General features: G+C 30.6%; 7 protein-coding genes and 1 pseudogene across 7 annotated transcripts; 6 read left to right on the top strand and 2 right to left on the bottom strand.

The window, feature by feature from the left end:
* Window positions 1-969: 969 nt before the first annotated feature.
* Window positions 970-3,058, top strand: LOC123896696 (mRNA decay activator protein ZFP36-like). The gene is made up of 2 exons (XM_045947054.1): window positions 970-1,213; window positions 2,805-3,058. Exons 1-2 carry the CDS (start codon window positions 970-972, stop codon window positions 3,056-3,058), a joined length of 498 nt encoding a protein of 165 aa, XP_045803010.1.
* A 494-nt stretch (window positions 3,059-3,552) lies between these two features.
* On the bottom strand, window positions 3,553-5,685 carry LOC123897752 (broad specificity amino-acid racemase RacX-like). The gene is made up of 2 exons (XM_045948501.1): window positions 4,754-5,685; window positions 3,553-3,976 (listed from the first exon to the last, which is right to left on the bottom strand). Exons 1-2 carry the CDS (start codon window positions 5,471-5,473, stop codon window positions 3,695-3,697), a joined length of 1,002 nt encoding a protein of 333 aa, XP_045804457.1. The 5' UTR covers window positions 5,474-5,685; the 3' UTR covers window positions 3,553-3,694.
* A 4,529-nt stretch (window positions 5,686-10,214) lies between these two features.
* LOC123893992 (embryo-specific protein ATS3B-like) lies at window positions 10,215-11,622 on the top strand. Its single transcript, XM_045943847.1, has 3 exons — window positions 10,215-10,416; window positions 10,798-10,917; window positions 11,167-11,622. The coding sequence occupies exons 1-3, from the start codon at window positions 10,294-10,296 to the stop codon at window positions 11,413-11,415; spliced, it is 492 nt and encodes a 163-aa protein (XP_045799803.1). The 5' UTR covers window positions 10,215-10,293; the 3' UTR covers window positions 11,416-11,622.
* Window positions 11,623-11,989: 367 nt separating this feature from the next.
* LOC123893991 lies at window positions 11,990-13,474 on the bottom strand (annotated as a pseudogene).
* Window positions 13,475-14,293: 819 nt separating this feature from the next.
* On the top strand, window positions 14,294-15,957 carry LOC123898306 (embryo-specific protein ATS3B-like). The gene is made up of 3 exons (XM_045949229.1): window positions 14,294-14,640; window positions 14,794-14,958; window positions 15,490-15,957. The coding sequence occupies exons 1-3, from the start codon at window positions 14,512-14,514 to the stop codon at window positions 15,739-15,741; spliced, it is 546 nt and encodes a 181-aa protein (XP_045805185.1). The 5' UTR covers window positions 14,294-14,511; the 3' UTR covers window positions 15,742-15,957.
* Window positions 15,958-18,635: 2,678 nt separating this feature from the next.
* On the top strand, window positions 18,636-19,905 carry LOC123898788 (embryo-specific protein ATS3B-like). The gene is made up of 3 exons (XM_045949800.1): window positions 18,636-18,955; window positions 19,308-19,451; window positions 19,567-19,905. Exons 1-3 carry the CDS (start codon window positions 18,839-18,841, stop codon window positions 19,783-19,785), a joined length of 480 nt encoding a protein of 159 aa, XP_045805756.1. The 5' UTR covers window positions 18,636-18,838; the 3' UTR covers window positions 19,786-19,905.
* Window positions 19,906-22,943: 3,038 nt separating this feature from the next.
* LOC123899070 (embryo-specific protein ATS3B-like) lies at window positions 22,944-24,320 on the top strand. Its single transcript, XM_045950126.1, has 3 exons — window positions 22,944-23,183; window positions 23,526-23,669; window positions 23,827-24,320. Exons 1-3 carry the CDS (start codon window positions 23,055-23,057, stop codon window positions 24,073-24,075), a joined length of 522 nt encoding a protein of 173 aa, XP_045806082.1. The 5' UTR covers window positions 22,944-23,054; the 3' UTR covers window positions 24,076-24,320.
* A 2,166-nt stretch (window positions 24,321-26,486) lies between these two features.
* LOC123899073 (embryo-specific protein ATS3B-like) lies at window positions 26,487-27,633 on the top strand. The gene is made up of 3 exons (XM_045950129.1): window positions 26,487-26,665; window positions 26,927-27,052; window positions 27,137-27,633. Exons 1-3 carry the CDS (start codon window positions 26,570-26,572, stop codon window positions 27,383-27,385), a joined length of 471 nt encoding a protein of 156 aa, XP_045806085.1. The 5' UTR covers window positions 26,487-26,569; the 3' UTR covers window positions 27,386-27,633.
* Window positions 27,634-27,934: the final 301 nt, after the last annotated feature.

The following is a 27,934-nucleotide window of genomic DNA, read 5'->3' on the forward strand; positions in this document are numbered from 1 at the left end:
TAATTTAAATCAAATGATTTAATTTTTACACAACAATAGTGTAAAACTTTTAAAGACATTTTAGAAACCAACTTATAAAAATAACATTATGGTGTAATTTGGTTGGATACGAGTGTAAAAATCAAATTGAGTAAAAAACACAAATCTCTATGCCATATTCATTTTTCTATGTAAAAACATGTAAAGATTTTTTATTTTTTTTAAGTTACTCTCTTCGTCCTACAATATAAGTTATTTTAGCCAAAAAAATTCTCTTGTTTTATGTCAATTAATAATATTAATAAAGTATTAAATTTATTTATTTTGGTCAAAAAGTATTAATATTATGATTCTCTATTTTATTTATCAATTTTTAATCATATTTTTAGTAAAAGATAATTTCATAAAGTAAACCATAATTTTTAAAAAATAATTTCCTTAAATAATATAAACAAAATAATTAAAAAATTCAAATGTATTTAGTCTATAATTTAGACCAAAAACATTTAACCTTCCGGATAAACTTTAATTAATCTTTTTTAATGAAAATAACATTAATTAACATAAGTGCTTGTTTGGTATACAATCAATTTGGCAAAAAAATAGCAAGTGATCATAATTCTTCAAAAACTACACTTCATAATTTCAACAAAATCGCGGTACCAACGCGATTTTCTCCAACATACCGTAATACCAAACACGCGCAAAGTATAATTTGGAAAAACGATATATTTTATTCAGTCAATTTTATTTTTTTGACCAAACTTTTTCAGTCAAATTTTATTTTTTGTCGAAACTATTCCGGTCAATTATTTTTTAGTCAAAGGTAGTAAATGGGCCTTAAAATAAAATCCCAAAGCCCATTATATAAGACATTCTCCACTCACCACCTTGTACTGTGTCTCTGCAACTTCAAAATTCCATTGTTGCATTGCTTTGATTTTCATTCATTCAGTGATTTCAGTGTTAGAATCTGAACAATCATTGAAGATGGAAGCTGAAAGGTACTCTGCAAAGTTCAAAACCCAGCTATGCATAAAATTCATGCAAGGAACTTGTGCTCATGGAGCAAATTGCAACTATGCACATGGCTACTCTGAAATCAGAGAAACACCAAGACTCTGCAGAATGTTCTCAAGCAACAGACATTGCAACTTTGGAAACAACTGTCGTTTCATCCATTCAACTCCTCATCATCATGATTCTGCTATCATCAACATCACTCCACAACAACGTAAGTTGTTTATCCTACATCAAGACTTGATTTTTACTGCATTGACACCACTAATTGATGTTGTTTGTTCATTTATTCATAATAGAATGAAAAGGGTTTTCCATAATCTCGTGAACTATGAAGCACAGACACTCTTTTTGGATTATGCGTGTCTCGACACTGACATATGATTACGCTGAATTATGTCATTTTCCTCAAATTATTATATGTGTTGACGTGTCAGTGTTCGTGTCTGTGTCAGTGCTTGATTGAGTGAATGAATTTTGTGCTTGTTTAATAATGGTTTTTTTTTTTTTTTTTGTTGATTTTTTATTTTATTTTTTTTATCATTATTACTTGGACTCTGTAATTGTGTTATTATGTTATCTAGTTATGTAACAAGTTTAATCAAGGATCAAGGTTCCATGCAGTCAAGCATTGAAGTGTTCAGTGTTCACGACTTCATGCATTTGGTACATCGGTGATCGTTTGATTAAGATGGGGCGATTTAAATTCAAGCTCTATATTTTAAATTATAAAATAAAAGAAAATTTTGTTTATACTTGAACCGTTTGATTAAGATCGGACGATCACCGGTGTCGTGAATGCGTGAAGCAATTGACCGCAGAGGATTCCATTTCGGATTTGGATTCAATGCAGTTTGACTGAAAGTAGTCAGTGCATTTGGACCGTCTGGTCAAGATCAGACGGTTCAGATTTTATAGTTGGATTTGATTTGTATATAAATAGATAATTCGAGATTAAATTTTGGACCATCCGATCTTAATCTGACGGTCACTATTGGGCCGACAACACTGTAGACACTATTTCCTGACAGCACACAACCCCAATCCTTCAATTTCCTTAATCAGTTATGGGATGTGAATGAATTTAGCTAGGATGCAATGCTGTTAAAATATTTCAAAATGACAAACACATGAAGTTGGTTCTAGTCTAGAGGAGGTTGCTTAGTTGTTAAGTATGATCTCAGATTTGAGTCTTATAAGTGGAAAAATAATATACATCGTGAAAGTTTTACCCCTGTATGAATTAGAGTCGGTTTGAATCGACTTATTTGAGTTTATGCACTAGTATAAGTACTTGTGAGACTGTTTGGAAGAGTCTATGAAAACAATTTATGACGTTCTCATAAATTGTTTTCCACTTATTTCTTTAAGGTCTCCGTGATAGCTTATGAAAACAGATTATAACTTATGTGAAAATAGTTTTGATTTTATTTTATGTTTTCCTACGAAAATAGCTTATATATAAACACTTATATCAATGTTGTCAAATTTAGATAGCATAAAATAGCGGATTGTTAATATTATGCTATGCAATAGTGCTATTGCGCCGCTATTTGACAAATTTTGTACTAAATAGCGGTTTATCCAAATTCTGCTACACTATAGCTGTATAGCGCTACTATAGCTGCTATTTAACAATGACTTATTTGATAAGTGTTTATACTATAATCACTTAATTAAGTTGTTTATCCAAACAAGAGTTTAGTTCAGGTCCAATATGATTTCAGTGAAAGTTTTTGTGATTCAATAGAATATAGAGCTGTGTTTATGTAAATAAATATTGACTTCAGACTTTGTGAATGCAGAACAAGGGACAGTGCAGAATGCAGGATGCAGGACCATGCAAACTGCTGGTCCTCCTGCTGCAATTAACTTTGGTTCGTCTTCTGCACAAAACAAGATGGTGCAAACTTCTACTGTTCCTGCTACAAATGATCCAGCTAGCAGTAGCACCGTGCCCACAACCAAGTTGCATAAGAATGGACCCTATGCTGGTATATCCAAGTTCGACAAAACGGTCATGCAAAAGGTCATTGGTAAATATGCTGATTGGATTTAAGAAGATGGATCGCTGCAGCATAGCGATCAGCAAACTGAACAAGCGGACACTTTTGTTATTTTTTTAGGGGAATGAGGGGAAAGATTCAGGAGTTTTACTTTACTAGAATTATGACATAGTTTGTTTTGAGGAATATGCTACCGTTTTAGTTTTCCGTATTTTCTTTTTAGTAAGGTATATGCTACAGTTTATTTTTTTGCAGATATATGTACACAGACTTGTATACCTGTTACTCTGAAATGTTTTGGCACTATGTGCATCATATGGAATAAATTTGATTTGATTTAATTTCCAGTATGAGTGTTCAAAAGAACTAACGGCAACCTATGACTCACCTGAACACGATAAACCTGTTTTGTAGTCTAGTGATGTGGATGAGTCATTTCAGGTTATCGAATTAAAATAAATGTTTCTAGACTTAGTTTGACAATCATAAAATGAGTTCGCTGATTCCAGGACTCCCTTTATGAAATTTGAATAGATAAGATGGAAAATTCTTTAAGCTAAAAAATTTGATTTGAACATGCATATTTGGCTTGTTACAGTATCGATGAGTTCAAAATGCAGAATATCAATGAAATCAGAAGAATATTGATTGATACGTAACGAAATACAACCGTTGTTTTCTATTGTTTTTCATGTATTATCACCAGAAGATCTTACCCATTTGATAGTTGATCGCGCTAAGGCATCCATTGGGTCGATGCATTTCTTGAGAAGAGGATCGTCATGAGGCAAGACGTCCCGCATTTCATCAGAAGCAAGGATAACAAAATTAACTGCCCTCACCAAAAGAACTTGAAGCGAAATTCTCAATAGATTGCATGCCCCTTCCATGTCCTTTCGGCTCAAAGCTTCAATCGCAGGTATCACTGTATGCTCCATAGTTGCTCTATCAGGCAGGATAACCTCAAAACCCTGAATATATGTTAAGTAAATAAGATCAACACATTTACATCTCCATTGCTTGTCAACACAATTCAACATGATCTTACTTTTATAAGCATTGCAATGTTTGCAGACAAAGTAGAAAACAACTAGTACATATGAAGAACATATAGGAATTAGGAAGGTAAAAAAACTAGTCATTTTCAGCACCAGCGGTAACTCATTACAGTCCGCCGATGTAGTAGAGCTATTAGACAGAAACCAAGTTCCCAATAAAGCATTGTTGTCCAGTAACGACTATAGTGGCACTATAACGCTATAATGTAGCGGAATTCGAACAAAATGATATTGTTCTGTGATACGCTATTCAGTATAAAGTGTTGTCAAATAGTGGTTATTGTGGCGCTATAGCACTGTAGTATAGTGAAATTTGAACAAACCACTATTTTCTGCTATCCGTCATTGACAATACCGCAACAAAGTACAGTCCTAGACAATCACTTTTACTAAACAGATAAACTTTGAAGTTCCCTTTTACGCAAAGTCTCAGCTATAATAATCACTTCCATTATAAATGGTAGGTTCCAACGATCCATGTAAATAAAAATGAATTCCTACTATACTATTGTCATTTGTAACAGAAAAATTATATGCAAATCTGTTGAAACTCTAGCATGTTGCAGATATTATTCAATTCTGATAGTCATAAGGAACCAAGAAAATAGCAACTAATGTGGAAAAAACCAAATATAGTTTATAAAGCAACTCTAGCAAGTTGTAGTATATAAAAGAGATTAAGGAAATTACTTCATTCTGAAGCTTCTCCTTATAAAAACCAGCTGCTAAAGTTGCATTTGTTGCAAGCACACCAATCCTCAAAGGACTACCAGCTTCAAGTGGCTTTAACTTAGCTTCTTTAAGCTCCTTAGCAACACAATCAGCCATATGAAGAAAAGGGACAGAACAACCTTTGGATACTTGTTCATACCAAGAATGTGAAACATTACAAGGCATAACTATACAACGAGCACCCGAATTCTCGAGAAAAACCCTCTTATTTCTAAGACTCTCCACAATCTGAGTAGAATCAAGTTTAAAACTTTCTAAACTTCTTTCATAGGAAAGAAGCTCCTTATTCAAAATTGGATCAGAACAAAGCAAAAATGGAATTGGTTTTTGTTCATCTTGTGAACTCAACTCAACAAGTTTTCTTAGAAAATTGAGAGTTGCGTCAACAGACATGCCTCCAATTATTCCAACAGTTGTTCCTTGATAACCAAAAGGAGTAACAGAAACAGAAAAAGAATCATTCTTTCCAGAATCAACATGGTTTTTTGAGGAATCAAACTTGTTTGAAAATTTACCACTTTCATCTGCATTCAATAGAACTGAAGATGGGGGTGTAGATAGAACTTTCAATGATCTTGACTTACACAAGTAGTACCTAGGATTAAGGTTGTTTGGATTAAGAATACTTACACAACCCAATAATGTTTGAGATTGGTAACACAAAGACATTGACAACATCACATCAAATCAAACACTTCAAATGGCTAATGATTCTTAATCCTTTTCTTGTCTATGAACTTTACAACCCCATTTGAATTGAGTGTTCCAAAGTAAGAGATTCAATGAAAAAGAACCAATCTTTAGAAAACCCTTTCTGCTGCAGACATGTGAAAAGCCAGAATCAACATGGTTCTTTTCCTCAAATAAGCCAGTGTCACCATATGATAAATTAATTAATAACCATATTTATAAATAAATAATTTTAGTAATAATCAACATCAATAATCAATAATAATAATAAATAAAAATACTATTTTTTTTGGTTACCATGATTACAAACTTTTCACTGCGGTTAGCAATATGACTAATCTTTATAGGGGAAAACACACTCTTTCAATCAAACTTTTTTCATATGTAGAAGTCAGAAATCGAACTTCTAGCTTAAGGAGTCCAAAACTATTATTATTTGGATCATTTGAAGGTTAATTAAATATTATTTTCTTTCGGCTCAAGTGAGCTTTCCTTAGAACGAATCGTTCGAGTTTTATTCCTCATGGCAATAATTTAGTCAGATTTTATTTTTTTTACACAAAAAAATTAATTTCTTTAAGAGTTTGTGTCAAGTATATTAGTGTAATCATTTAAATATATAAAATTTTGAATATAGAAAAGTGTAGAATCTTCTAACATGGTTAATAAGGGTGAAAAAGTTTTAAGGAAGTAAAAAGTACATATGATAATATTCTAATTTCTAATCCTTAACAAACAGACAAGATTTCATCAAATACCAAAAAATCATTTTTTTTTCTGCAATTTCATCAAAGTACAAATTATTCAGAAATGGGTATTATAGCAAGTGGTAAGCATTGAAGAATGTTCTTGCCATGTGCATCGTTAATGTCACGTTTCATATTGGTCGTGTCATTTTCATTTTATATGATAATATGGGTTGTGTCATTTTCAACTAGGCTCCACCACATGTGAAATCATCAACCAATTGAATCAAAGTTTCTTTGTCAATTTTTGATAACATTTTCTTTGTATGAATGTATTTTGATTTTTCTAGTTTAAATATCATTTTTAATGTCAATTTTTTTTTTTTTAAAAAATATATTCCGAACTTTATTTGCAAGAATAAAAGTGTAAATTCAAAAGGGATAAAAGAGTATTGGGGGATGAAAACACATTTTTCGCAAACATCATTCGCTATTTAAGTAACAAACACATTTTTTTCTCAAATTTCTCAGATGAGTAAAAATAAGACGCACGAAAAACTCGTAGAAAAAAAAAAACTCTCAAGAAATAATAGTCCTCAAAACATGGTTGTGTCACATATTTGGGCCAAGGCCCATTAAGTGTTTTGGGTAATGACTTGAAATTACATCAATATTCATGAAATTTTTTATGGAGGGCTACTTTTGCCACCCAACCGGTTACTTGCGCGCCTTATTTTTACATATCGGCAACTTAAATAGCGGATGTCTAAAAATAGGGCGTTTTGGGAAAAAAAAACCCGCTACTTAAGTTGCGGACAGTGTTCGAATAACCAGTAAGACGACAAAAGTAACTCTCATTTTCATGTTTGTAGAAAATAATATTAGAACCACATAAATTGTTCGAAAACACACATTTAGACGATTCAAATTTGGTGGTTTTTCTGCATGCATACATCCAAGCCGGTGTTAGGGGTGCAAAAGACCTCTCCTTGGATATTATATGTTTCATTTGCTTAGGAGCATAGCCAGGAGTTTAAAAGATATGCAATGTCAATGTAAATGTAAATTAACTTAAAAGTTGTATAAATCAAGTAAACATTTGAGAGTAGACTTATGTGATATTTATTGATATTGTTCAACAAAAATTTCATTTTTAAGTTAAGGGTTGTGTGGTTTGTTTCATAAATCCAAAGTACAAATACAAACGGTAGACAAAATTAATTTGAAATAATAGGGAGATAGATATATGTTGGGATTAAATTTCATCAATCAAATATTCTAATGATTAAACCTGCATCTTCCACATTACACACCTAACACTATTTTATGACTTTTAAATTTAAACGTATTCCTAATGATTAAACACAATAGAATCTATTGTGTTTACGTGGGCCGGATTGGGTTGGGTTTGACCAAAACCAAAACCCGAACCACATAGGATACTCCGGATTGGGTCGAGGAAAATAACCACCCGTTATAACATTGGGCCGGGTTGGGTAAATCCACTAATTTTCGGGTTGGATTGAGTTGGGTAGTGGGTTACCCAAATTATTTTTCTATTTTTTTATATTAAATATTTAAATGTCGAATCATCATATTTTTTCATAAAAATAACTGAACCATATTATTTTCTTAAAAAATAGTGTAACTTTTTTCACTATAAAAAATAATCACATATTTTTCGTGTAAACCCACTAATTTACGGGTTAGATAGTTTGCTACCCAAATAATTTTTTTTGCTTTTTTTAATATCAAATGACTAAATGATGAATTATAATATATGTTCATGAAAATTATTCAAGTTTTTCTTTTTATTTTTTAAATAGTGCGATAAATTATCATATTTGTTTATAAAAATTATTCAATCTTTCTATTTTCTTAAAAAATAGTATAACTTATTTTCAATATAAAAAATATTTAATGATCAAATGGAAAAATCTTTAATATTTTCATAAAAAATATTTCAAAAAACATAGCACTAGTGGGTAAGTGGGTTTTTTGGGTTGGGTCCGGTTTTACCCGCAATCCAATTTTTTTTATGGGTTTTTCATTTTTGAAATCCATACCCACCCACTTGCCCGACCCAATCCACTTTTTTGGGTTGGATTGGGTGGATTTGAATAGATGATTGGTTTAAAAAAAAAAACACAAAATAGATGATTTATCTTAGATGACCTATATTCAAAGAGTATTTTTCAAACTTCAAATATAAAAATCAAGTTACAATTTGCTAAACTATAACAAGCATGAAGAACAAAGATAAATCATTGAAATTGGTAAGTAACTAGAAAATATATGTAGATTCACAAGTTTCACACTCCCTTACTTGTAGATTCACAAGACACCAATCCATTCTTGTCATCACAAAACAACTTTCATAATTAATCATGCACATTACAATGTTTGAACAAAATTGCTGTTGAAATGTGGTGTTATGATGACGTTGAAAGTATGGGGCACCCAATATGGTTGAATTAAACTAGTGGTTAGGAATTGTAAGTACATGGTGTTGTTTATTATTAAGAAACAAATATGATATTTCTTTGTGTGTCAATTTTAGTGGTTAGATTCACATACTTGAATCCTTAATTGAATTGCGTGATCATTTATTAATAGTTACAACCGCATGCTTAAGAGTAATCACTTTTAATTATTAGCTTATTTTAGAAGAAAAAAATCACTTTTTTAATAAAAATAATCACTTTTAATTATTTTGCATCTGTTTGTTACAGATTTTTAAAATAATCAGAAGCTAAAAATAATCAGAAAACAGCTAAAAATGAGAAACAACTAAAAGTAGCTTATAAAATAATAGATTTTTTTAGAGGAGAGAGAAAAGAAATGTTAAAAGAAGAAAGTTATTTATGATTAAAAAAAATCATTTTTATAAGTTCTATCCAAACAAACTAAAGATTATTTTATTTAAAAAAGTGATTTTTATTATAAGGGTCTTGTTAACATGTGCCCTTAAGGCACATGTTAAGATATACCAAAATAGAAATTCAACATTTAATGATATAAGAAATTTAATGCTTCAAAAGTCAAAATGCACAAATTAGCATTTAATAATTTCTATTTTTGCTTTCTTAACATGTGCCTTAAGGGCACAAGTTAACATTCTCCTTATTATAATAAACAAACACAAAGTAAAATTCAACTTTTCTAAAAATCTCTAAAAACTAATCTCTAAATTATTTTACATCAAAATCACTATTTTTTTAATCCGTAACAAACGGCCAAGTTTTTTATTAGCTATTGTAACACACTATTTTTTCAATAAAAAAAAACACACCCTTTCTCGATTTTTCTTTTTGGACTTTTACACCCTTTCTCGGTGTATCTGAGTAAGCGAAATTGAAAAAAATTTATTTTTTTCATCCTATAATTTTCAAGAGAAGGAGTCTGATAATCCACAGTTCGACCGTAAAATAAATTAGGTCTCATAAAAAATTAATCTAAAATTCTTACAAACAATTCGTTTTTAAGCCCTTGACGGTTATTCCTAAATGATTCTTAACAATATTAATGTGATCTTTCACTGAAGCAAGGAATTGGTGAATTACATTCCTCGCACCTTTGGTTCTTCCTTGAAGTCATTAAGATATTACAAGACAAACAATTTATATTATTTTTTAATTAATTAATTTTTATGGCATGTGTAAAGACATATTTAAGCTAATATTTTAAAATCAAACTAAAACAAATTGAACGGTTAAAAATGACATAATTTAGTCATAATATTTATAAAATAAGTTTTCTTATTGATGGTGGACCTACAATAAGAATTTTAATAATCTTACCCTTAATTAATTACTAAGAAATTAAACTCACGTAAATTTTCAAATCTAGCATCCAGTCTACTGGACTGTCTAATTTAGCTCATAGAATAGTTTTATCATCAAGTGGTTTCAGTCTCCCCTAATTATACTTACGGAAATCGAACTGTGGTCATCCCTACTAAATTCAGCGTCAATCACCACTAGGATCAACTAACGTGTTTAATAGCATATTGTTAGCATTATGATGATGTTCTTAAATATTGCCCCTGGCCTTTCTAATGCTATGATAGAAGCATTCTTCTCTTGTGAAGCACAAAAAAAGGTCACAAGTAGATACTAAACCATGAAAACTCTTGCCTTAATCTTCACATTCTCCATCATTGTTTTCTTCTCACATGCAACACCAACAACATTAGTCACCGAGCCTCAACCTCAATTGAACCAATCAGCTTCCAACCTACAACAAGTAAATAACTTTACACACACTCTTTTATATTTCTTTTCCAAAATTAGTAATTCTATAATTGTACATTTTAAATTGTGGTTGCATCGCGATCTTCAATTTTGCAAAAATTTGAAGTTAAGTGTGCTAATGCACGTCGTACTGCAATTTCGGCAACATAAAAACAAATTATGTCGTGGTTCAAAATTGCAGTCAAAAACTTTTATTTAAAATCGTTATTAATCGATGTATAGAAATACTAATATATATAATTTTTTATATATAATAGAGAAATACTACCCTTTTAATTCAAATCATAATCATGATAATAAGATATATAGTACTTAACTTTTCATAATAATTAGTGTTGATTTTGTTTTACATACCAAAATTCTCCATGCTTAGAATGAGACTAAACTGAGTGGAAGCTGCAATTACATGGTGAACATAAAGACAAGTTGTCACTCTCCATCATATACAAAAGATGAAATCAGTCTTTTATTTGGAGATGCTCATGACTCTCAGGTAATTTCTTTCTCTAATATGAAGAATTAATTACTATATCTATACATGTTAATTTCTCCCGTTTTAAATATTTGTTGCCCAAATAAAATTAACTCAATTTCAAAATTTGTGACTTTTTCGCTAGCTACTTGATTACATATACTCTTCGTTTCTAAAGTGTTCGCAATTTTAGAAACAGGAGAAATTATGTAATCTTTTTTATTTGTCTAGCATTTTCCAAATTAAAATGATATATATGTATAATTGTAGGTTTATGTTCCAAGATTGGACGATCCAGATTCAGGGACATTCGAGCAGTGTACAACAAATGAATTGGAAATATTAGCACCATGTATTAAAAAAATATGCAAACTATACTTATTTAGGAATGGAACAGATGGTTGGATTCCAGAGACTGTTACAGCATATGACTATGACAATCCACCAATCAAATTTTACTACAACATTGGTATTCCTCAGGATGCTGGCTATGGCTACAACTATTGTGATAAAGCTTAATTAGTGTTGTTTAATTTTCCTTAAATATATTATATATTAAGGTTATTGTATTTCTTTAAGATCAAATGATCAAGAAATATAGAAGCAATATATTATGTATATCAAATAAGGGTGCTTCTAATAAGTGTATATAAGTAAGAACCTAAGAAAATGAATGCATTTTTGCATTAATAACTATAACTATATAAATACAATTAGTATTTGTCACTTTTGTATTCAGTCAAAATATAAATATAAGAAAAAAATTATTCTTAAAAAAAAAAAGTGGTAGTAAAAATTATTCTATGTTTTGGATAATCGGATAAATTTCACCCGATGGCAAATTTTGAGACAAACCCGACTTCGATAAATAAAATTAAGACTTATTTGGGGTGGTCGTGATATATGTGGAGTGAATTTTTATTTTTGGGTTTGAAAATATTAATGATGACTCCTCGTTCAATTATAGACCAATTCAAGTTAATTAATTAGGTGATATTTTGATGTTCTAAATGTGAAACTCAACTCACACCTGAAAAGACATCATAATTCTACCATGTTAATAATGTTTTATGGTGATATGATAGAGAATATAGATAAGATTTTGTGCAATTGGTGTTTAATTAACATTTAGACACCTTGCAGATATGACACTAATTAACACCTTCAATATTGCAAGAAAGGTGCCTTTGTATCTAACTTAACATCTGTACCACTAAAATGTGCAATAATTACAGGAAAATTTGATTGTTTAGATGTGGTATTGTAGCAAAGGTTAAATGAACCGGTGTGATCTTGAACCCGCTTTAGTTTAACCGCATTTGTAACCACCGATTCCAATTTAGTGTAAAATTGATGTGGCAAAAAAGTCACGGTTGTACCAGAGTCAATTACGATTATTCGAGTAGAAATATTTGTTCCTTCTCGTTTGAACCCTTTAAATTTTATTCTTTTGTTTCCCACGCTAAATGCTTCCAAAGTTAGGTAGTAGTCCAATATGCCACTTGTAGGTCTGACTATAGGAGTTGAAACAACGTTGTCACCAGATACAATAGCAGCATCTCCAAAATTGAGTTTGGTTGATAAGTTCGACTAATAATCAAGCACACCATTTAAACAATAGGAGAATTTCCCACCAATTGAAGAGCCTAATTGGTTTATAAGTGACATAGGTCCAGGTCCAAATCCAATTATACCAGAACTATGACCGCTGTTGTAGGACATATTATTGGTGTGTCCACATCCTATTAGAATGTTAGGAAATGATACACTAGAGCCGAAGGTGAAATTCAATGTAAGAGTCTCCATACTGAGATCTCCATGTGAGTTTGATCCATCACCATATCTACTTGTATATTCACAAGCATCATCATCATGAGTACAAGAGATATTTCCCATAGATTTACATGTTTTAGAAGAACACATGAAATCTTTTTATAACTGGAAGATTTTGAAGGATTAAATATAGGAGAGGTTTGGTTGTAACATATATTACAAGGCTTGCATTGAAGCCAAACCAAGTCACTCCCTGTATCTATGAAACTATAGACCCTATAGACCTTAAATGGTAGGGTACCAATTGAATAACTCATCAGATACATATCGTCATCGGAAGCCAAAGTTGATACATAATTTTTAGTAGAAGAATTTTTTTTATTGAAATGAATGTCACGATTGATAGAACGACGCATAGTATTGAAAATTCTTTGGAATTTAGTTTCTGTGGGGTTGTAGAGTGGTGATTTAAAAGAATCACGGTGGATGAGTTCAACACTAAAACCATTGTTTAAAGCATGAGAAAGAGCTATTAAGCAAAAAGGGCAGAATAAAATAATAAGGGTTAAAAATGAAAAATGTGACATTGTTGCTAGAGATTTGAATAAAAACTTGTTACTCTAAGTTATGTTAGTAATGGCTTTAATTTATAGGACTTTGTTGGTTATTCAACCCTTTGTTGATGTTTTATTATCTATTATTTATATGCCATTCCTTTAATTATATTAGGTAGTTTGTAGGTTCAATTTGCATTTTTCTTAGGTAATTTGCAGGTTCAATTATATTAGGTAGTTTGCAAGTTCAATTTGCAGGTTCAAATTTTCATGGTTAATTGGTTGTTCATTATGTTAGATGTTAGATAATAGGCAATGCTCACATAAAAGAAGTCTAAAAAACATTTCAAAAGTACTAATTAGTAAGACAAAAAGAAAAAATAGATTCATGGAATCAACCGTTAGTCTTTCAATAAAAAAAAAAGATTCCTCACACAACCCTTTGGTTCTTCCATGAAGCCATAAAATTTCTTATTTATTTATTTATTGGAATGAAGCTAATAAGGTTTCAAAAGACATAGAATCTGCGTCTTTTTTAATTTAATTACTTTTCGTGGCATATTTAAGCTAATATTTTCATTACTAACATTTAAACTAATATTTTTTTTTCTCTTAATAATTGTCGCATTTCTAAAAATAAATGTCTTAATAATATTGCCACTTATTCAATGGGCTAGTAAAAATCAAATCTAAAGCATGTTACTCAAATCCCTTACTAGCACTATTGTAAACAGGACCATAATATTTTTTTAGTAATACAATTGTACATGTGTCAATCAATAATTGATGATACTTTTACATTTAAATATTAGATCAAAATTGCTCAATACAAAGCGGGGCTAAAATTGCACAATTGCAAAATTTAAAAGACAAAAAATGCAATTAAATCTTTAATCTATCTTATTGAATTTAATTTTCACACACTATCAATATAATATTAAAAATAGTATAGTGTATCGTTAACATAATTTCATGGTGGTTAGTCCAAAATACTAATCTCATGATGTAGTTTTTTTTATAAGCAAAATAATATTATAAGGAAGTACAAAAGGACTCTTACAATACAAAACAAGATGATCAATACACCAATTGAAAAAAGACAAAAAAAGTAACGACCTCTCCGACCACTAAACCTCATGGTGTACGTAGTTTAATATTTCTCCTTTCCTTTATAAAGCAATAAAGCTATAATAATAGAAGTTGGAATATCTAAACCAGTTAGGTGTTCATCCATTTCTTCTTTTGAAGAACAAAAAAGGCTTACAAAGTAATCACATAGTACTAAATTATGGAAGCTCTTACCTTAACCCTCACATTTTCTATCATCACTGCCTTCTCACAAGCAACACCAACATTAGTCACTCATCCTCAACCTCAAATGAATCTATCTTCCATGCTTAACCATACCCAACAACATGTAAATAAATTTTATTTTATATTATATTCTCATCTTTGTTTTTATATTATAGTCACAAGTGCATGTACACATGAATGTGTATCTTAAACTATTTAACATTTTATTGTATCTTAAATGACAAAGTTATATGTGTTGTATGTATGCATGTTTCAGATTAATGAGACCAAATTGATCGATGGTAGAGGTGGATTCCATCATGATAGGGGTAGGTTCACCAATAGATGTGACTACCTGATCACCATAAAGACAAGTTGCGATTCTCCAACAAATACAAAAGATGAAATCAGTGTTTTATTTGGAGATGCTTATGGAGCTGAGGTTTTTTTTTTTTTTTTTTTTTTTTAAATTTTTTTTATAATGCATTGAGGTTCTTTTCTACACTTCCATTAATTAACCATGACTAAATTACATGCATGTTAACCCTTCAGGGGTTGACTTAGCGGTGAAGGCTTGAAACTTCAGAGTATGCTATTTTTTTTTCTCAAATTCAATTTTTTTTGGATTAATTTCTGACTTTGTTCAGTCACTCCAACCGAGCTTTTCTCTTATACTCTTCATTTCTAATTGATCGTTGCCCTAGAGAAATAACTATAAGAAAATTAAGTTTTTAACTCATTCTTATAAAATGGTTGTAAGATGATGCGTACTCTTTATATACTAATTTTAGAATTTTTTTTTTTTTTGGTACAAATTATTTTCAAGATATATAGTTTTTTCCCCAATTTTATCTAGAAAAGCATCAGTTTTTGTTTTTATTCACAATTTTGAACTACATGAATAATTTAGTAAAAAGGTTTTCTTAAATCATCTATTACTTTTCTTAATTTGGTTTGATATATATACTTGCAGGTTTATGTACCAAAACTGGTTGGTCCTTATGGTTGTGAGCCCTTTAAGAAGTGCAGCACTTTTTCATTTGAGGTAATGGGACAATGCATTAGCAACATTTGCCAACTGTACCTATATAGGAAAGGAACAAATGGTTGGGTACCAGAGACTGTGGTAGTATATGACTATAATTACCCTCCTGTCATATTTAATTACAATTATTATCTTTCCGATGGTCCTGGCACTGGTTACAACTATTGCCCTAAACCTTAATGTGGCTTGGGTAGCCTCAAATAAGGCTGCTCCGAATAAGTGAGTGTTTGGTTCTGCGTTTCAAAACCAAGTCGATCATAAAATCATGTCTGTATGTAAACCAAAATTTGTAGCTTCATGTAGACGAGCGAATAGAGCTCCTTCTAAACATAGTATAAGTGTAAATTTTTTACCCACTGATAAGTGTTTAAATAATATATGTAAGTTTTATCAAAATAATAATAATAATATATGTAAGTTTGTCAAAAAAAAAATAATATATGTAAGTTTTGTCAAAAAAAAAGAAAGAAAGAATAATATTTGTAAGAAACTAAGAAATAAACATATTTATTTAGTGAAGATGAATGATTAAGTTACATTACTCCCTTTTTTAATGAGATTTACATTAGTCTCTTAGACTACTAATGGACACAATTTTTAATTGGCTAGTAAAATGAAGTTAATTATACCTGGTTAACCAAAAAATTAATTAGTGATCAAATCATGTACATTGGTCACTCTGTTGAAGTGAAATTACTTTTCCATTAATCGAACCATAATCAACCGATGCAAAATCAATAATGTAGAATCAACTAAAGATTGATAAAGGATCAACTTATTGCTAAGTGTTGGTTACCAAGTCTAGATGGATTTGGAGATTGAATTTCGATATTTTTGGGTTCACGTTAATGTTAATTAATCTATTATTATTAATCAACTAACTTAAACGTTTTTACCAATTTGAACATAAGACATTAAGAGCATCCACAATGGAAATACTCATTTTTAGTATTTAACTGCGCTTCACGTCTACACATCACTCATTTATATTTTTGGCTAAATTGCAGTTTTGGCCTCCCACGTTTCATAATTGTGCGATTTTGGCCCCCCACGTTTCAAATGTGCGATTTTGGCCCCCCACATTTCATAATTGTGCGATTTTGGCCCCCCACGTTTCAAATGTGCGATTTTGGTCCCCCACGTTTGGCCCATTTTGCATTTCTTGGTCCCCGTTGACCATTTTGACAAAAAAATTGATGACATGGAATATTTATTACACGTGTCTTAATTGTATTGGCCAACCAAAATTTATTATTATTTTTTTTTAAAAAAAAGGATAGGTCACGTGAAACCAATATAGCATAATCAATTCTTGAAACCTATCTTTTTTTTTTTAAAAAAATAAATAATAAATTTTGGTTGGCCAATACAATTAAGACACGTGTAAAAAATATTTCATGTCATCAATTTTTTGGTCAAAATAGTCAACGTGGGGGGCCAAAATCGCACAATTATGAAACGTGGGGGGCCAAAATCGCACAATTATGAAACGTGGGGGGCCAAAATCGCTCATTTGAAACGTGGGGGGCCAAAATCGCACAATTATGAAACGTGGGGGGCCAAAACTGCAATTTAGCCTATATTTTTTTAATAATAGTAATTAATAAGTACTCAATCCCTCCACCTAACATCTTTTAAAAAGTTATAAATAGGTCCTACCAATGACACATCTCACCAATAACTATACATCATTATAAACGGGACACACGAAAACAAAATAGGTACTAATGCTTATTGTAGAACTAGTACCTATTAGGTACTTAAATGAGTATTGTTCCAATGATAGTACTTAATAAGTACCATGAGTACCTAATAAGTACTACACCATTGGAGGTGTAACAATTTATCTTGCTAGTATTTCATAAACACAAAATGACCATGAACGGGGGTATATATATGATATATCAATGATACCATGACATATTCACAATAAAACATTTTAGTCATTAAGAAAAATCAATTTATCAATTAAGATCAACACATATAACAATTAATTGGCATAACTCTAGTCCCCGCGAATATAACTCTGTTAGTAGAGACATCACATTTTATGTGCAGGAGCCAGAGTTTGAATCTCGGACACTCTACTTATTCATTTTTAAGATAAATTTTTTAGCCATTAAACTAGATTCATGTATGTACACATAATCTTTATTTGTATTTAATTAATTGATTTTGATCACAAATGCAACCTTACAAATCAAAGAATTCTCTTTTTTTTTTTTTTTTCTTTTTTTCTTCTTTTAATTTTAGATAGTTGAGTAATAATTGAAGAATACAAGGATAAAAGGACCTTGCCCTATTTTCATATTTCAATTATCATTTCCAATGTTCCCGTGAGCATAGCTTAATTGACAGAGATATTGCAAATTACTGTAGGGATCGGGAGTTTGAATCCTGGTACTCCCACTTATTCATCTTAAAAAAAGTTGAAATTCTAACGACTAAACTATTTAATAAGAAAAAAACTCTCAAATCAACACAATAGATCCTGCATTGCACGAGTCCGCGCTAGTTTATTTATTTATTTTTGGGGCAAACAGTCTAGTTTATTTAGTTTCGGCCTTTAGAGTGAGTATGCAACTAAGAGTTACGATGAATGGACCTTATCAATAATTAATCAGTGATCTTTTAGTAAAGCAAATGAATTAGTGAATTATATTCCTCCCACAACCTTTGCTTCTTCCATTAAGCCATTAAAGTTTCAGAAGACATACATCTATATCTTTTTTTGAATTAATTACCTTTTATGGTCTGTGTTAAGATATATTTAAGCTAATATATTTTAAAATCAAACCAAAGTGAGGCAAATGAACTTATACCTAAAAAAGAGAAGGCCATTGAATTAGAGATAATAAATTGGACAACCTTTCTTTAATTAATTAACCCGTCTAAAACTCGGCGGAATAGGCCAACTTGAGAGGTCGATTAAAAACATTATATTGCTCAGATGATAATTATTAAGAATATTATTTTTTTGGTAAATCAAAGGTATCCTCCGCGCGCAACTGCAGAGACTAATCCCTTCAAAATAACTGAGATCCATTTAAGGGGTCGACTTCTCCTGACAAATGTTTCTCCATTATTAAGGATATTATTGAAGACACTGATATTCAAATTTGAGATTATAGATTTCTCCACACTTTATACTAGTGTGTGACTAGATTACTGGACCCAAAAAAATTTTGCCCACGGCCTTTATAATGCTACAATTAGTAGAAAATTTCAATATCTAAACTAGTAAATTAGGTGTTCCTCCTTCTCTTGTATTCTTATCATGAAAGCCTTTGCCTTAATAATCCTCATATTTTCCATCACCGCTATATCAACATTGGTCACTCGCCCTCAACCTCAAATCAATCTTTCTTCCATGCTTAATCATACCCAGCAACAAGTAAATAAATTTTATACGTTCATTTTTTTTACTTAAAAATTTTAATTTATACGTTCATCTTTATTTTGAAATATTAATCCAAATACGGGATTACCCTTTAATTCAAAAATAATAAACATTATTAAGATCGTATTTGAATTGGTGATGACGAGTTTAACAAAATTGTCTCGCCATAATTCTATCAATTTCACCGTAAATTTAAACATGCACTCAAAATAGCTTTTTATTTTTACTGATGTTCCTTTTCCTCAAAACATTTCTCACTAGTGTACACACATTGAATGTGCACGTATAATAGATAAATTCATATTTTATTTGTATCTTAAAATAAAAAGCTATATGAATGTTTCAGATTAATGAGACTAGATTGATCGGTGGTAAGGATGGATACAGTGGTAGATGTGATTACCTAATCACCATAAAAACAAGTTGTGATTCTCCAACATATACAAAAGATGAAATCAGTCTTTTATTTGGAGACGTTCATGGCGCTGAGGTACACACTTTACTATAATTCCAAGAATTAGCCATAAATATATAATTTTTGTTGCACAGATAATTTTAAAATTTGTGACATTGACATTAATGGTGCTAATTGATTTGATTTGCAGCTATTTTTCCCAAGACTAAATAATCCAAAAATTGGGACGTTCAATAAGTGTGACACAATGTCATTTGCAGCACAAGCAACTTGTATAGGAAAAATATGCAGATTGGATCTATATAGGAATGGAACAGATGGTTGGATTCCAGAGTCTGTCGCTATATATGACTATAGTTATCCATCTGTTATATTTAACTACAACAATGGCTACAATTTTTGTGGTTAAGTTTAGTACGTAGTTTTTTTTTCTAATCAAGTTTAGTGTTACATTCCTTTAAATGATATTTTTTTTTTCTTTCAATTGTATCATATAAGTTGACATTTTCTACTTTATATATAGGGCAACGATGAATACATTAATAATTGATAAAAATAATTTAATAAGAATATATTATTCTCTTTATTTAATTTATCAGTAAAAGTCTCGTGCTATCGCAAGTTTGAAGTGATTTTGAATGTAAAATATTTGTCATTCATCTCTAAGGTAGGTGTATGGTTTCGGAGAATAATGAGTAATTATCACCTAAGCACTACAAGAGATGTCTAACAACTATAAATAAGAGATGCCCAAGAGTTATGAGAAAATTTCTCTTTTCTAAGAAAATTGGTCATTGGACCTTATGTAAATTATATGCCCTTAGTTAAATTTTTTCTTTGATTGATATTTGATCAGTATAAAGTTGAAAGAAAACATGTGGTCTTTTTTTAAAATTCGTTTGGTCCATTTGATTCAAGCTATAAAGATGGATTTGGTTTGACCTATTGAGCTTAACTGGATTTTTTTGTATCTTTAATCGCACAAAATTCGAGTTGATAAACATATCATAATGCACTCGAGTTGAATTTCAAGCAGATCCAATTTTTATCGAGTCAAACTATGTTGAACCAAATTTAATTTAACTCGACTCATTTTCATCGGTAATTGTTGTTGATTACTTATTCGCAAGTGTACGAATTGCCACGTAGTAATAAAAATGAGTTGTCGATCCACAGAGATTGCGCGACTAAACAAGTATAATAATGTCTATAAACATCATGCAATAAGAAAACATAAATTGGGGGTTTGTTTGAGTAATTGATGGTAAGAAAAACGTGCTATGCAATAAGTGGAAAAGCGAGGTAGAACCATCGGAATCACTTAGTCTATATCTTAATCACATGCAATCTACCATATCATACGAAATTACTCAAGTGTTCACAACTGGATCAACAAATTAGTGAATCGCAATCTCTTGTCAAAATCCACTCTATTCGTTGTCGATACTCCTCCGATCTCTCGGATGTAAGCTACCTACAACGAATGATTTGAAAGCGCGTTGATCGTTCGCTACACTCTATGCTTCAATCTCTCGACCGGAAACACTCGAGTGCTTAATGCAATTCAGTTCAGAAATTAAATCAATATTCTCATACGTGACTCAAATCTAAATCCATTATAACACTAATGAAGGATTATAAGGCATTAAGTACAGATTTGCATTAAGTAAACACTATACAAGAGTAAATTCATACAATATAGCAGATTACATCAGATCATTCTACATCCTAAGCTATCTTAGATCCTACCTTCACAAGAAGTCTAGCTCCTCATGTTGCTTCGTTCGCCTCCTAGCTTCAACTTCATGGCTTGAGAATCCATGCTGCTGAGGTGCTTGAAGCTATCCTATGAAATTCAGGATCCAACTGTGAATGCTTCAAAAATCAGATTGTAGATGAACAGTAGCAGAATTTCCAACCCTGAACCAGAAAATGAGATTTCAATATATAGTAAATACAACCACGCCGTGCGCCAGATCTACCACGCCGCGTGTGGTTGCAATATTCCTGCCTACGTCGCGCGCCTAACTGCCCCACGCCGCGCGTGATGAGATCTGAAGGCTCTGGTCTTCAACTTTGGCTCTATTGCGCCGCGCGTGATGATCCCCACGCCCCTAGCGTAGTTCAAATTCTTCATCACGCCGCGCGTGATCATCCTTCACGCCGGGCATAGTTAAACTTGTGAAAAACCCCTCTCTGGTCAGTGAATTACGCCGCGCGTGGTCAGGTCCCACGCCCCCAGCGTAGTGTAACTCTGTATTTTCCTGCTTTCTTAGAGAACAAGTAATCCTGCTTTTGAATAGATTTCTCTTGAATTTATTGCTTAAAACCTACTAAAATACATCTAATGTTGCTCAAATAGGCATGGATTAAAGAGTATGACGATCCGTCATCAGTTGTGTTTCCTCCCTCTAATGTTGCTCATGATACGTGAATCTTGGAGAATCTTTGGAGCGATGATGATGCAAAGTTGATGTGTTTCATTGAAATTGTTATAATACATGCATGTTACATAACCTTTTTAATGAGTTTTTGCCTTTTGTTCTTTCTTTTTTTCTCTTCTATTTTTTCCTTAGTTAGGTATATGTCCTTTCATATTTTTTGCTGCAATAACAAAGAAAATATTAGTGTTAATATTTTTACTTTGTCTTTATTTTATATATTATTGCCAAAAAAACCATTTTCATATTGCAATTATCATTTACCTATTATAAAAATGAAAATACGACAACTCTCAACTCAACACCATTAAATTTGTTCATTGCAACAATAAATAATTCTTGGAAAGATTTTTCTAATCTCGCGGTCAAATTCTAAACTACCAAACTTCCTTTTACTAAGAACTAGAGGACTAATAATAATAAAAAGTTAATATAAACAAATTATTACGAATGGACCGAATCAACAATTATTAAGTGATATTTTTATAAGGCAAATGAATTAGTGAATTACATCTGCTCACAAATCCTTTGGTTCTTAAAAGGAGCCACACTACTTTTTTATTTTTATTTTTATAATGAAGCCGAAAATCGAACACAAAATATCTAGTATACTACCCAAATTTTTCACCACTAGACAACTTAATGACTTTACTGTTTTTTTATTTGTTTATTTAGGAATGGAATGAAAATTTAAGGTTTTAGCAAACATATAATCTTATATTTTTTAAATTTATTGCTTTTCATAGCATCCGTTAAGATAATATTTTAAAATCAAACTCAAATAAACAATCGAACATGTACTTAAAAAATGAGCGGACACTTGAACTGAAGGGGTTGACGAAACAGATAAGTTCATCCCACAATTACTCCGTAAAAAATTAGACGGAGTAAGCCAAACCAATTTAAGTGGTCGAGTTGAAATTTTCGGCCCTCTTCGCTCCTCCTTTTTACGAGTTGGCAAATTAACCAATAGAAAACTTATACATTTTTTTATTCACGTCTCATAAAAATAATATATAACACCAACAAATCATCATCATGAATTTTAAATAAATGCTAGAAACAATATAAACATACATTCACACCAACTACCAATTTCATGGTATAGTTAAATATTACCCCTGGCCTTTTTAATGATACTATAAGCCTATAAATATCGTAACAATTTAAGTACTCCTAATTTCTCTTCTATTGAAGCACAAAAAAATATTACAAGTAATTAATAACTGCTTAAACCATGAAAAATCTTTCCTTAATCATCACATTTTCCATCATCGTTGTCTTCTCACATGCAACACCAACATTGGTCACTCGCACTCAACTTCAAATGAATCTATCTTCCATGCTTAACCAAACCCAACAACAAGTAAATTTATTTTATATCCTCTCATCTTTGTTTTTATTTTGAAATATTAATCCACACAGGGGAATAATACTACCCTTTAATTCAAAAATATTAAAAATAATTCGAAGTGTATATACGTCTTGGTTGAGCGCAAATTTAGCAAAATCACGATGATTCATCGTGATTCTATCAATATCATGGTTAATAAACATACACTACTTGTTAGTTTTTCATTAATAGTGTCCTTTTTTTCTCAAAAAACTTTAGTCACTAATATACACACATGAATGTATATCTTAAATAATTTCATATTGTATAAACATTATTGTATCTTATTAAATTGAAAAGCTATAAATGTTTCAGATAAATGAGACTAGATTGATCGGTGGTAGAGGTGATTCCATTGGTAGATGCGATTACCTGATCACCATAAAGACAAGTTGCGACTCTCCAACGTATACGAAAGATCATATTAGTCTTTTATTCGGAGACGCTCATGGCACTGAGGTTTTTTATTTTCTCTCTCTATTTTTATTTTTTGAAAGCATTGAGGTTTTTTTTTTTTTTTCTATAATCTATACTAACCAATGGAGTAATGTATTATTTTTTTTCTTTCAATTGACTAATGTAATGTATATTGATTGATTGATACACAAAATTGCAGCTATTTGTTCCAAGACTAGATGGTCCTGATTCTGGGCCATTTAAAAAGTGCAGCACAATGTCATTTGATGTACCAGGACAATGTATTGACAAAATATGCAAACTGTACTTATATAGGAATGGAACAGATGGTTGGGTACCAGAAACCGTTGTAGCATATGACTATAATTACCCTCCTGTCATATTCAATTACAACTTTTTCCTTTCAGATGGTCCTGGCACTGGCTACAATCATTGTGGTCAACCTTAATTAATGTCACAAAAAATATGCTTATTGCATTGTTTTCAAAGATCAACCCTAATGGCGACGTTAGATGGGTTCCTAGAGGTGCTAATAGGGCTGCCCATAAGATGGCTAAATGGGCCGAACATGAGCCCAATAGTGAGTGGAGCAATTGTGTACCCACATGCATTTAGCTTTTTATCCAAAAAGATAAAGGTTCTGTAATTCCTGATTAATATTTCAATATAATTTCCATTCAAAAAAAAAAAAATCATAAGAGTCTATATATATAGGGGAACTTTTAAGTGAGAGAACATCTTATTGTGAGAGATGAGAGGATCAAATCACACACGTATTTATTTATAACAATTATTAAAGTTAATCCACTTGGGGTTGGTCGAGTGGTGTTGGCTTAGACCCTTGGAGTATGCTCCTCTCAAGGTCTCAGGTTCGATTCCCACCGGTGCCAATTTCGGTGGGTTAAGTCCATACAGAGCAAACAAAATTCTGGCTTTAAATGGGGCCCCCGCAAATGGGCGGTGGGATTGGTCCCCTTGAATTAGTCGGTCCTAAGGCCAGATACCAAGTTTTCAAAAAAAAAAAAAAAACAATTATTAAAGTTTAGTTATAATAATTCTTTTATTTATTTATTTTACATGCGAGTATGAGTGCACGCATGCACGTATTTATTTATATATATATATACATGTGAGTGCATGCATGCATGCATACATACACGCACAAAATCATAGAGTTAAAAAGAACAATTCAACGAGCAAATTCTAGATCAAAATATGGAAACTATTTTTTGCATCATATAATGATGCAATTTGATTAATTGGAGTTAAATGGCAAAATGATTTTAAAACGTAAAAAGCTTATCTTATAATACGTAAAAACGTAAAAAACTAAGTTATCACTCACGCTAAGTAATAGACTAAAATGGTATGTGGTTGGCTTATCAAAAAAAAAAAACAATGGTATGTGGCTGGATTTAAATACTGGTTGCTCACAACTACACAACTCACAACACAAGAAATTATGGAAAAAAAAATAATATTATGAAAAAAATAATATTATATAAATGTATGATTATATATAATGAAATGAAATAAAGGGGTATATTTTATATATGTTTTCATTGTTTTTTTATTAGTGTGTTGAATTATTATTCATCGATGAGTTTCTAGTACTTCATAAATTATAATACAAGAAATCAAAGAGAAAATCGAAGAATCTATATGTTCATCGACAATTTTGCAAGTTCTTCAAAATATATCTTTATGAAAATAAAACAAAAGTTTATTTATTTAATTATGAATATTTTTACAAAGAACGAACTACTTACACTTGAAAACAAAAGTTTAAATTTTGATTGCTCCATCTTCAAATTTACCGAATATGATTATACAAGAAATTAATGACTCGACAGAGTTAATCAATATAAGATTGGGTAGGAGATCGATTATTAGTTAATTAAAGAGAACATATATATACCTATAATTTTTAATTATTAATATTATATCACATAGGAGTCTCGTTACTTTTTTATATAATTTAAATTTTGAATTAATTTTACTTTTTGAGTAATTGTAATAAACTTTTTATCATGTATAAATAAAGCTTTGATTATTTAAAACAATTAGTTAAAAGTTTGAACAAAGAGTTACTAATTTGGTTCAATTTAATGTGGAAATGGAAATAGTAGTTCCGATAATTATTATATAAAAATAACATACTCCCTCCGTCCCAAAATATAAAGGAAAATTGGTCAACCAAAATTGATGTATTTAGTCCAAATTCTTAACCAAATACATCAACTTTCTTTGACCAATTTTCCCTTATAATTTGGGACGGAGGGAGTACAATTTATAAATTTAAATTTATTGTTACAACTATTTCTCTTATTACTAATAAAATTTGTAGAGAATCTTCTTGAAAGTTTTCACATTGAAATTAAACCATTCAATTTGTAGATACTCAATCTGAGCCTTTGGAGTGAGTATAAAATTAATTTTTTTTAATATAAGCCTGTTATAATAATAAATGGATTGAATAAACAATTAATCGGTGATCTTTCAGTAAAGCAAAGGAATTACATTCCTAATCCAACCTTTGGTTATTCCATGAAGCCAATAAGGTAAAAAAATTAGGAATAAAACCAAAGAAGGTTTCATAAGACATACAATCCATATTTTCTTAAATTAATTATTCTCAAAATATTTTTTGTTTCCCCAACAATCAAAACAAATCCACCAACAAAATAAACTAAAAAAAATAGCCAATTGTATTCGAACCTGAAACTTTTAGAGAAATACACTTTAAAATCTCAAGTCTTCATCATAAAGCCAAACCATGTGATATAAATTAATTAATTAATTTAGTTAGCAATTCATGCATGGGATAATTAAATATTTCCCATGGCCTTTATAATGCTATAAATAATAGAAACTTAAAATATCCTAACTTAATAAAATATTTCTCATTTGTTTTCTCCTCTTGTGAAGAATAAAAAAGGCCCATGAAAGCTCTTACCTTAATAATCCTCACATTCTCCATTGGTGTCTTCTCACATGCAACACCAATATTGGTCACTCTTAACCATACCGAACAACAAGTAAATAAATTTTATATACTCATCTTTATTTTAATTTTGAAATATTGATCCGAATAGGGGACTGCCCTTTAGTTCAAAATTATTAAAAATCATTGAGAATAACATATATTATTTTATATATACTCATCTTTATTTTCCTATTTGTTTTCAACAACCAAAAAGTTTTTATAAGTAATCATGAATTGCTATCATAAATAATTTCATATTTTTATTGTATCTTAAATAAAGATTATTTGTTTTGTGTATATATGCATGTTTCAGATTAATGAGACTAGACTAAGTGGTAGTAATTGCTTTTACACCATTGACATAAAGACAAGTTGCAGTTCTCCAGAAAATACGACGGATTTAATTGGTATTTTAGTTGGAGACGCCGAAGGGAATGAGGTTGTTTTCTGTAGTACCTCGAACTCGAAGAATTAAGTCATAAGATTAATATTTGTCGGAGTTACTTAATCATCTTTGTTGTAGGTTGTTGCAACACTGGATGGTCCTTATATTGGGATGTTAAAGCCGTGCATGACGATTCGATTTAATCTATTGGGACCATGTATAGGAAAAATCTGCAAACTGTATTTCCATAGGATTGGATTAGATGGTTGGATGCCAGAGACCGTCACCGCATACAACATTGACGACAACTCTCCTATCACATTCACGTTCAACTATTTCATTCACGAGAATCAATACTCTGGCTTCGACTATTGTCATTCATCCTAAGCAAAAATTACTTTTTATATTCATTGAAAAATTGATGAACCTGAACTATAATATAGTTTAGATTTATCAATTATTCAATGAATTTAAAAAATAACTTTTGCTTGTAATTAAGGATGGAGGAAGTATAAATTTAAGGTTATTGCATTTTGTCAAAGATCGAATCGTCAATAAGCATATAGAAGCAGTATTATATATACATATGTGGGGCTTAATATACTCAAATTAATAAGGTTTCCTCTTTTTTTTTTTTTTTTTGTTACATTAATAAGGTTTCCTCTAATAAGTGTTTTTCATTGCCAACTAATAAATGTTTCATTATTAAATCATTAGGTTTGATCTAGTGATGAGGGATTTGGGTAGTATATTATAGGTTCTGGGTTCGATTCTCAACTCATTGTAAACAAAAAAGAAATGTTTCATTATTATGTGAGAAAATAAGAAATAATAAACATATTTCTTTGTAAAAGATAAATTATCAAAGTTACATATTAGAAGCTAGTATCTCTACGTTAAATAAAATGGCTACATTAGTATCTTATTTTTATTTTT

This window comes from Trifolium pratense, linkage group LG7 (assembly GCF_020283565.1).
Source record: "Trifolium pratense cultivar HEN17-A07 linkage group LG7, ARS_RC_1.1, whole genome shotgun sequence".
NCBI lineage: Eukaryota > Viridiplantae > Streptophyta > Magnoliopsida > Fabales > Fabaceae > Trifolium > Trifolium pratense.